General features: G+C 45.0%; 1 protein-coding gene across 1 annotated transcript in view; it reads left to right on the forward strand.

Moving 5' to 3' along the window:
* Positions 1-11,496, forward strand: part of CYFIP1 (cytoplasmic FMR1 interacting protein 1) — a 181,397-nt gene that overhangs the window by 94,660 nt on the left and 75,241 nt on the right. Inside the window, 8 exon segments of the mRNA XM_023727827.1 lie at positions 108-263; positions 266-516; positions 518-699; positions 1,704-1,860; positions 3,137-3,233; positions 4,398-4,474; positions 4,874-4,982; positions 8,983-9,102. Coding sequence (XP_023583595.1) covers positions 108-263; positions 266-516; positions 518-699; positions 1,704-1,860; positions 3,137-3,233; positions 4,398-4,474; positions 4,874-4,982; positions 8,983-9,102 — 1,149 coding nt within the window.

Genomic DNA, 11,496 nt, shown 5'->3' on the forward strand with positions numbered 1-11,496 from the left:
TGTCTGCCCTCGTGAGCGTGTGTGTCGTCACGTCCGTGTCTGCCCTCGTGAGCGTGTGTGTCGTCACTAACGACTCTCTCCCGCTCTCCTTGTCTGTTGGTGTCTAGCTCTACATGGTGCGCACCATGGCAGAGTCCTTGAGCTCTGCTGAGCTGCTGCGGCAGCTCAAGGCTTTGGGGATGGAAAGGCTCTTGCATGTGGTAAACGCGTTTCTGAGGCAGTCCTACATCTATCCGCCTCTTTTAACCTTTGGTGGTAAGACATGACTTCATTTGTTTTTTTTGTTGTTGTTGACATTCACAGCACAGAGGTGAACTGTTTCGCTACAAGTTGTTCTTTCTCCCGGGCAGCTGGTTGGCGGGTGCCGGTCCCTGGAGGAGGAGCCAGGCTGGCTGGCGTGGGTGCTGTCTTATACAGCTCCCTCCCACCCGACTCAGGCGCTGGGCAGGTTGTAGCGGAGCAGTCCTTCTCTGGGGGTTTCTCTGAGTGTGGCTTGACTAATGTACCATGTATTTTTTCCCCCACAAATGTCTTGGATAATGCAGCTTTATATGGTGAGAACCATGCTAGAGTCCCTCATTGCAGACAAAAGTGGTTCCAAGAAAACCTTGAGAAGTAGCCTTGAGGGACCCACCATATTGGACATAGAAAAATTTCATCGAGAGTCATTCTTCTACACCCACTTGATAAATTTCAGTGGTAAGAGATACTGACGGCCGCTACCCAGCCGCATGCTCTAACACCGCTAACACCATCAGATTGCTTCCACTGCTTGGCCGCCTGTGAGGGCCCCGGCCCTGGGCATGTGCACGTGGCGGGTAGAGAATCCTGGCTGTGCAGTGTGTGCCGCCTGGCCGGCATCACTTGTGTTAGAAGAACAGGCCGCAGGGCCGAGGGGGCCACAAACACACACGCATGGAACCTGTCGCCTGTGCCTAGAGGCAGACAGAGATAGAAAGCCCAGGAACTGCACCCCCAGCACAGATGGGACTGCCCTGGTCAGACGTGGAGGTGGCAGGTTGCCTGCCTCCTGGGACGTCTGGCCATGTTGACCTGTGCAGGGCTTGCTCACCGCCCTCAGGTGCCTGCACGCGTCATCACTACATCCATGTCCACCCCTGCGCTCCCTCACCTTGCTCACAGCAGGAGGCCTCTCCCTGTCTGTGATGCTGCTCCCCTGTGGTGCCCATGGGCATGCTGCAGGCACTGCAGCAGAGAGTGACATATTTGTTTTTTAACTCTCAAAGGGTTGAAACATTTTTTTGGAAACTGCCTATGTTTTTGCGTTAGATACCTTCACTGGTTGAGCATGTGATGGTACACCCTAGAGATTGGTTCTTATCCTAAATAAAAATAATCCAGGATTTTTTTTCTCACTTAAAACATGACACTTATTCTCATGGTCCTGTCGAGGGCCTGATGGGGTTGATGAAGTCCCTATCGTGGGCACACAGGGCTGTGTGGCCAGCACCTTCGTGGAGCAGCGGGCCCCCTCTGGGTCTGGATGCCAACTCTCCATGAGTTTGCCTGTGTGGGTGAGGGTGGCTGCTGCGTGTGCATACATCCGTGGTTGTTTGTGCCCCTGGTGTAGGCGCATGCCAACCACCCCCATGCTCACGCCTCTCCTGCATGTTGGGGGCATTCACCTTTCCTGAGTTTCTCTGCCTTGGAAGATTAACATGGTGTCATTTGAATCCTTAAAGAGACGCTGCAGCAGTGTTGTGACCTCTCACAGCTGTGGTTCAGAGAGTTCTTCCTGGAGCTGACAATGGGCAGGAGAATCCAGTTCCCCATTGAGATGTCGATGCCTTGGATCCTGACAGACCACATCTTGGAGACCAAAGAGGCGTCGATGATGGAGTGAGAATCCTGGGGGCCTGTCTTGTGTGTTGTTCTCCTTTCTTCATGGTGACTTGGAGGAACTTGAGGGCACCTGGGAACTGGGAGGTGAGGAAGGGGACTGGGCTGTTGCCAGGATTTCATTTGAAAGGTAAGACATTGGAGATTAATAAAAGTAACAAGTTTCTTGGCTTCAGACTGAAACCAGGCATCCAGGCAGCAAGGTTGATCAAGTTCCTATGTGTAGGTGCTGTGCCAGGCCCTGGGAATCCAGGCAGGACCAGGGAGTGAGATCTGGGTGCTGGCCCTTCTCCAGCTTAGCATAGGCCTGCACGCGGCAGTGCTAGGGTGCGGGGTGTCCAGGTGCCCACTCCCCATGCAGCCTGGCCTCTCATGGGCCAGAACCTCGGACCCAGAGGAATTGGGAAGGAATTGCCAATTAAGCAGCTAGGTAGAGTCTTTCAAAATATGAAGCCCATAGAATGAAAGGTTTTCAAAAGTGAGGTATCCTGTGGTTAACAGACTGGGGAGCCAAGGGGATGGTCTTCCAGCAGCGAGGAGAGCGGCACCCCGCCCCAGGAATGGGGCATGCCTGTCAGCAGTCAGCTGTCCCAGTGATGCCTGCTACAGGCCCAGGACAGCCGCGTCCACCTCCTCCCAAGGCTCCATTCTGAGTGACCATGGAGACCACATGGGGCTGTACCGAGTGGCAGTTGTGTACCGAGTGCACTTGTGGCAGAGGCTCCCAGGGGGAGGGCACATGGCCGTCTTTTCTCCTGACACAGGGCGAAAGGAAGGTGGGCTCTTGGCCACGGGCCAGTGCTGGACCATGTCTGTGGTGGTGGTGGCGCCTGGGGCTGCTATAAATTGTCCTTTTAAGTCAGACCTTTCATTCTTTAAAATGAGAAAATACTGGTTTTTGATGCTATAAAAATACTACATATCTGTGGTGAAAACCTGAAGTGAGAATATGGTTTTAGGTGAGCTCTGATGTATCTGTGCATAGCCTAAACAGACGAGTGACACCTCGGTACTGTCCCCGTCCTCCGGGAAGGCGGGGCACATAAAGTCCGCCTCGGGCTCAGAGCTGGGAACCGCAGGGCCTCCTGCCACTACCACGGCCTTTCTTGAAAGAGCGCAGAGTTTGGTGTCTGAAACGAGAACTTTTTTTTTCTTCACACGAGAGAGGAAAGAATGAAAGAGTTAAATTTCTTAGGGGTCAGGAAGCCTTTAGAGGTGAGAACTAACTGGGTGTGGGCTTGCTCACGCCCAGCAGGTGACGGCTGCTGTTCCGCAGGTACGTGCTCTACTCCCTGGACCTGTACAACGACAGCGCGCACTACGCCCTGACCAGGTTCAGCAAGCAGTTCCTCTACGACGAGATCGAGGCCGAGGTGAGGGCCTCGTTTCAGAACAGTGAACTGAATTTCTCTTCTCTCTGATGGTTAAAGAAGTTAAGCTTATTATTTTTTAATGCAAGGAAGTTTAAACAACAAAATAAACTTTTGAGGTACATGTTTTGATGTGAGCACTCCACACTTCTGTGTATCTACCTGTAGAAAGGCATGCTTCTTACCAGACAGCAGGTCGTCAGCATTTCCTCGTAAACTTATCTATCTTCTCAACACACCGTAAAACAGGTGCTTTTGTTTCATGGAATGGATTGAACCAATCCCTATTTTATTTCTTTAGTTTTAGTTTTTCGATACTATAAATAATACTTCGATGAACTTCCTTGCAGATGCTTTTTATTCACATTTGAGTATTTCTTCAGGACAAATTCCTACAAATGAAGTTCTTAGATCAGTATACACGCAGTAAGGAGATGAATCTTATTCTCTAGTTGTATCTTAAGAGAATTTAACCTCAGCAGATTGCTTTTGAACTCTGTGGGCTTTATGCTTCTGGGCTTCTTCCTCTGACTCCTCACAAGCAGCACCTGAAAGCGATTCTTCGGGGAAAATGTCCCAGATGTGTCCCTCTCAGGGCCTCTGAGCCTGCCAGGGCAGGGCTCTGCTCACTGCATCCTGTTGACAGCTCTGGGGGTGGGTGCTAGCCCCCCTTTGCAAGTGAGGATGTGTGTCCCAGGGGTAAATACACTCTGGTGTCTACTGACTGACCTTTGTGCCCACTGCAGCTGCCGCCCCTCCCCCAGAGCAAGCCCGAGGAGACGCCCAAGGGCGGGGCTCCTGTGAAGCAGGGGCTGGCGGCAGACTGTTCCTCAGAGTGGGGAGCCCCCAAAGCAATGCAGATTAACCCCCCCCCCCCCCGGAGCACGTGATGAAGAAGGACTACTTCATATTGCTTTGTACTTAAGAGGATAGGAACATTTTTCTGCCTCAGTAAGAATTCTGATACATAACATTCAATGGCTATGTAGTGATCACACAAATAACTTATTTAATTTTTTGTGACTGGACAGTTAGATTGTTTCAAGTTTCTCTTAAGAGGAGTCTCAATCAGTTGCCTTAACAAAAGTGTTTGTGTTTTTTTAGGTCATGTTATTTGGTCTTGATTTAGGGCATCAAAATCTAAAATGTGCTTTTCTTTTTACTCAGGTGAATCTATGTTTTGATCAGTTTGTTTATAAGCTAGCAGACCAGATATTTGCATATTATAAGGTTATGGCAGGAAGGTGAGTGATCTGTGATTTGTGTATGTGTGTGTGTGTGTAAAGATGCACAGCAAATCATACAGACCTTCAGCACTTTTTCCATGTACACTTTGCTGACAGTGGTTATGTACTTTACATCGTTCACCATTCTGTCTCTGCCTGTATGGTTTCACCACTGTCAGCTTAGACTCTCTGCCCCTTAAGAGTCTCATTTGTGCTTTGGAATTACTCTTGTTAATTTGGTCTCATAGAGAGAATTCTTGAAAAACGGCACAATGCTCAAGGCAAACATTCTTTATTAATTTATCTGAAATATTGTTTAATTGGTTTGTGATTTTGATACAGAGTCTTTGGTCATTTGATGTGACATTTCCATTAAAATTCACAGTAGTGGCTTACAAAGTTTCTTCTCTTCATTAGTTTGCTTCTTGATAAACGGTTAAGATCAGAATGTAAGAATCAAGGAGCAACGATTCATCTGCCACCGTCCAACCGTTACGAGACACTGCTCAAACAGAGGCACGTGCAAGTGAGTGAGGGTGTTTCCTGAGCCACAGTGAAAGAGGGTAGCATGTATTGAAAATGTTGGGCCTTTTTATAGTTAACAAGGTTTTCTTTTTTTAAAATAATTTATTTTGTTGTTGCGAATGTACACAGCAAACATACACCAATTCGACAGTTTCTGCATGCATCATTTAGTGAGATTGATTATTCTTCAAGTTGTGCAACCATTGTCACTCTCCTTTGCTGAGTTGTTCCTCCCCCATTAATGTAAATTCACTGCCTCCTAAGGTTCCTATATGATCTTTCAAGTTGCTGTTGTCAATTTGATCCCATATAGTTCTTAAAACAGCATAGTGCTCAAGGCAGACTTTTTTTTACTAGTTAAGCTAAACTGGATTAAAGAAGACTTCAGGTGATATTTTTGGTTTAAGGTTTAAAGATTATCTCAGGGCAATAGTTTCAGGGGTTCATCCAACCTTTATGGCTCTAGGAAGTCTGGAGACCATGAGAATTTTAAATTCTTTTTTGCATTTTCCCCCTTTTGATCAGAATTCTTGTATGGAATCTTTGATCAAAATGTTCAGTAATGGTAGCTGAGCATCATTCATTTCTTCTGGTCTCATGGAGGCAGTTAGCCACACATTCCATATCCTCCTCCTCCTATTCCTGACTCTCCTTCTTCCTCTGTTGCTCCAGGTGAATAGAGACCAATTGTTGTGCCTTGGACGGCCGCTTGCATGTAGCTTACTAGGTTTTAATAGACATCAGTGCATTATGTGTCTGGGTGAACATGCTTATAAAGTGTTAAAATTTTAAAGAAAGAAACAGTTTCCATTGAAACAAACACAAAGGGAAGACTTGGAGACGTTTGCTGCTGTCACTGCATTCTGCCCTACCAGTGCTTGCAGCATGGGCAGCTCCTCTCTCTGAGTCCAAATGCCAGAAGCTTGAAAACAATGAAGGTGAGAAACACTCAGTAGCTAAGATAGTGTCAGAGACAAGCTTTCTCCTGGCAATACTATGAATTTAAAAATATACAGTGCTTATTTTTTGCTATTTAAAAAAAAATATATATATATATATATATCTGTGTGTGTGTATATATATATATACATATATATATATATACACACACACATTACAAAAAATTAGGGAAATAGAGAAAATTGTAGGGAAAATTCCATATAATTTTACTATCTAAAGATTTAGATTTGAGACATTTTTTACAAGTGGTTTTTCCATTCATATATTTATGATGTTCAAGTGATATTGCAGTACAGATATGTTCTTAGGACTCTGAAACAGAGATGGAGTAATTTTATTTATTCGTCATGGTAATGCCTGTGAAGTTCAGGACTGTGCAGGCCTCTCCATGTGGGGGAGATGGTCCTGAACACCAAGATAAGGGATGTGATGATTGACAGACCCAGATTCTGTAGGGGCTCTGGTGAATTCTGGAGTTTGTGCCATGATTTAAGTGTAAATTTAATGCAGAAGATGCTGCAAAAGTTCCTTAAGGCCGTGGCTTCCAAAATCACAACTCTAGGAAAGAAGATATTTGGTCATGACACCTATATTCATAATTTCACCTAAAATGTTTAAATTTCTACTGTATCAGTATTAGTTTCCTAGAGCCGCCATGACAGTTTGCCATAAACTTGGTAGCTTAAGACAATAGAAATTTGTTTTTTCACAGTTCTGGAGGCCAAAAGTCTAAAATCAAGGTTTCTGCAGGCCTGTACTCCTTTCGAAGCATGTAGAGGAGAATCCTTGCCTCTTCCAGGTTTGGGTGGCTCCTGGTGTTCTTCGGTTTGTGACAGTATAACTCTCATCTTTGCCTCTGTCTTCACTTGTCCTTCTTCCATCAATGTCAAATCTCCTTTCTCTTATAAGGAGACATTGGATTCAATCCACTATAGTCCACCCTCTGTCCCCCCAGAATTCACATCTGTCCCACATGCAAAAGGTACATTGACCCCATTCCACCATCCCCAAAAGTCTTAACTCATTCCAGCCTCAACTGTAAGTCCAAAATTTCATCTAAACATCAACTCAAAAAGTCCCAAATCTCATCATCTAAATCAGGTATAGGTGAGACTCTGGGTGTGATCTGTCTTGGGACAAAACTCTTATCCATCTGTGGACCTAGAAAACAAGTTACCTGCTTCCAAAATATAATGGTGGGGCATATGATAGACATTCCCATTCTGAAAGGGAGAAATTAGTAGAAATAAAAGGGTCACTGTCCTAAACAAGTTCAAAACGCATCAGAGAAAATTCCGTCAGGCTTCAAGACCTGAGAATAATCCTTTGCACTTGATCCACCCTCTGGGCCCACGGAGGCCTCATTGATGCCCGCCTCTGGGCCTGCCTCTCTGACCTCTGCCACTGCGTCTGCAGTCCTGGAGTTGTTCTTCCTTCTTCTTGAAGGATAGCATATGTTTGTAGCCTAGTAGCTTTCAGTCTGTTTGCACTGCCTGTAGAATTTTGGAAGTACAATCTTCCTTCATTTTATCCTGTCTCTGACCTCTTCAATCCGGGCTGGCAGTGTTTCTGCTGATACAACATTCTCAAAAATCTTGTCAGTCTCCTTGCAGTTTACAGGGTTTCATGCCATCAGGAATCCCTGGGTGGCACAAACGGTTGAGTCTGGACTACTAACCGAAAGGTTTGTGGTTCAAACTCACCTAGCGGTGCCTCAGAAGACAGTTCTGGTGATCTGCTTCTGAAAGGTCACAGCCTTGAAAACCCTGTGGAGCAGTTCTACACTGTGCACCTGGGGTCACCATGAGTCACCCCATGGATTGCAACTAACGACAACAACAGCAATGCCATTGAGGGTTTTCCACAGATCTTTCTAGGATAACCTCGTCTCTGTTCTTGCCTTCTGCTGAGTTGGTTGATTAGATCCATGAGCCACACACCTAATCTCTTCCACAAAAGGTTATACAGCCACACCCTTGGCCCTTTCTTTAGAGCATGCTTTACAATCTTTTGAAATCTGGATAGACTTGAGAATTTTCAAAATCTTTAAGTTTGGGTTCATTTTTTGCTCAATTCCTTCCTCAACTTTATCTCTTCTCTCATTTTACTATAAGCAGCAAGGAGAAACTAGGCCGCACCTTCCACACTTTGCTTGGAAATCATCTCAGATGAATATCCAGGTTCATTGCTTATAAGCTTTGCTTTCCACACAACTGTAGAACAAGTCAGCCACTATATAACAAGGATCACTTGTTTCCAATAATGTGCTCCTCATTTTCTTCTAAGGCCTCACCAGGAGCACCTTTAACACACATAATTCTGTCCACAGTCTCTTCAAGGCAATCTAGGCTTTTTCTGTCTTGCATCTCAAAATTCCTCCAGCCTTTGCTCACTACCCAATTCCACAGCCACGTCCACATTTTTAGGTATTTGTTACAGCAGTAGCCCACTTCCCAGTACCAAAATTTGTATTAGTTTTCTAGGATTGCTGTGACAAAGTACCATAAACTGGGTGGCTTAAAACCATAGAACTTGACTCTCTCACAGGTCTGGAGACCAGCAAGTTCAAAATCAAGATGTTGGCAGAGCCAGTAAAAGGAAGCTCTGAAGGCCCTAGGGGAGAGCCTTCCCTTCCGTTTTCCAGCTTCTGGTGGCCCCTGGCATTCTTTGCCTTGTGGCAGCATCATTCCAGTCTCTGCTTCCATCTTCTCATGGGCTTCTTCTCTGGCAAACGTCCCTTTGCCTCACTCATACAAGGTTCACTGGATTTAGGGTGAGCCCTAAATCCAGAATGATCTCACCTCAAGATCCTTAATTATATCTGCAAAGAGCTTATTTCCAACGAAAGTCACATTCACAGGTATGGGGGCCGGGACGTAGACATAACTGTTGCGGGGGCACCATTCAATTCACTACACCTTCTATAGCAAATTTTTTTGTCTTTTGAAATAGAGTTCTGGGGGGAATTCTTTGCTTGTTTATGTTTTGTTGTTCTTAAGATTCTCATGTTCTTTCCCTGACATCTTCATCCCTCTTCCCAGCTCCTTGGCAGGTCAATAGACCTCAACCGTCTGATTACACAGCGTGTCTCAGCAGCTGTGTATAAGTCTTTGGAACTGGCGATTGGCAGATTTGAAAGTGAAGACCTGACGTCAATTGTTGTAAGTACTCCCCCCTTTATCAGGCTCAGCAGGTTTTGTGGTAGACTCACAAGGACTGGAACTAATTTTGCTTTTGTCATTATTGATAAATTGAACTAATGATAGATCCAGTTCTTATATAAAAATAAAAAGATATATACTAATTGAAATGAGATTGACATATCCTGGATATTTTTTTTAGCATCTACTCAATATTCACAATTCTAAATTGATTTCAAAGAAGAATTATACCTAACTGTGGCAAAAGATAGCTACTTAATTAATTCAATAACATGCTTATATTCTAGTAGATAAAAATTTTTAACTATCACAAAAAGATACCTGTTTTTGGAAGTGAACCTGATGTGATAAAATTTACACAAAGAAATCTATTAACTTCAACTTGAATCAAGATGATGTAAGTAAATTGTGAGAAAGCATTTTGTTGTGGATGGAAGGACAATACTTAGTAAAGATAAGTGCCCCAGTTAGTTCTTAGATTTAATGTAATCACCACTAGAATTTAAGTACTTGATAGACTTTAATTAAAAAATTTTAAAGTGTATTTGGTAAAATAAACTGTGCAGATTGTCTGGGGCTACTCTGATTTTGAAAAGGATAAGAAAGGAGGACTTACCCTGTCAGATACTGGAATATGTGATACATCAGTAATAAGTGAAACAGTGTGGTCCTTTTTCAAAAGTAAAACTATAGAGTGGTGGAACAGAATAGGGTGCTTTCACTGGAGAAACGGGGAGAGGAGTCAAGCTGTGGGGAAAAGTCGACCTCTTTACGGAGAGGAAGAGCAGAATGCTGTGACTTCTGCTTCAGGGTGGGGGAGTCACTGGCGCCAGGCCAGGAATCCTGTTAAGGACAGCCAGAAGGGGGTTAAAATACAGAACCAAGATGGAAAAGCCCTCCCAGAACTGTGAGTCCATAAGCACAAGAGGGAGTCTCCCAGAGGTGAGCTCAGGGTCTACAGCTCCCCTCCACGGGGTACTGCCAGTCCTGGCAGGAGTGGAGGTTGGGGACCTGGGCTTGTCCCAGGCAGTGAGCCCTTGCTGAGGGGGCTTCAGTGACAACACTGGAGACTTAATGGGACTCAAAGACATGACCAGGCCCCACTTGAGAAATATGCCAAATTCTGATGCTGCACAGGACAACAATCTATTGCGCTGTGCAGTGAAACCACGGAGAACAGAAGGGATGTCCTGCATCTCTTGGTGCTGGGGGGCAAGGACCCACTGAGCTCACAGTGGAAAGTTTCCTGGAGGGAAAATTAGAGGTAGACAGGGTCTCACACAAATGCAGCCTACCCCCAACTCAGCTCAGCCCCTGACTAGACTGTGTGATCAACCCACAACCTGCTCTGCCTTGCAGGGAACTGCAGTTGTGACTGTACTGGGAGCTTCAATGGCTGGTGGTTCAAACCCAGCAGCGGCTGTGAGGGAAAAATACGTGACAGTCTGCTTCTGTAAAGAAGAAACTCTATGGGGGCAGTTCTACTTTGTCTTACACTATGAGTCAGAATTGACTCGACAGCAATGAGTTTGGTTTTTTAGGGTGGTTTTTTGTTTTTTGTCATATGCAATGTCTGGCTTTCAGGGGGCAGTGATGATTCAGTGGTAGAGTTACTGCCTTCAGTGTGGAAGACCTGGGTTAGATTTCCAGCCAACGCTCTTCAAGCACAGCTGCTACCCATTTGTCAGTGAAGGCTTGAGTGTTTCTGTGATGCTGAACAGGTTTCAGTGGAGCTTTCAGACTAAGAGTAGGAAGAAAGGCCTGGCAGTCTTCCGAAAAATCAGCCAGTGAAAATATGTATGGATCGGAATAGTATATGCAACGATAGAGAACAACAATGAATCTGTGAAACATCTTATAACATGGAGAAATCTGGAAGGCATTTTGCTGAGTGAATTTAGTCAGTTGCGAAAGGACAAATAATGTATAGGACCACTATTATAAGAACTCAAAAAAAGGTTTAAACACAGAAGAAAACATTCTTTGATGGTTATGAGGGTGCAGAGGGAGGGAGAGGGGTATTCACTAACTAGATAGTAGACAAGAATTATCTTAGGTGAAGGGAAGGACAACACGTACTACAGGGGCAGTCAGCACAACTGGACTAAACCAAAAGCTAAGAAGTTTCCTGAACACAAACAAACACTTTAAAGGATAGAGTAGCAGGGGCGAGGGTCTAGGGACCATGGTTTCAGGGGACATCTAGGTTAATTGGCATAACAAAGTTTATTAAGAAAATGTTCTGCATCCCACTTTGGTGAGTGGCGTCTGGGGCCTTTTTAAAGCTAGTGAGCAGCCATCTAAGATACATCAATTGGTCCCAACCCACCTGGAGCAAAGGAGAATGAAGAACACCAAAGACACAAGGAAAGTATTAGCCCAAGAGACAGAAAG

The sequence above is a fragment of the Trichechus manatus genome, unplaced genomic scaffold (genome assembly GCF_000243295.1).
Source record: "Trichechus manatus latirostris isolate Lorelei unplaced genomic scaffold, TriManLat1.0 scaffold00019, whole genome shotgun sequence".
In the NCBI taxonomy this organism is placed as follows: domain Eukaryota; kingdom Metazoa; phylum Chordata; class Mammalia; order Sirenia; family Trichechidae; genus Trichechus; species Trichechus manatus.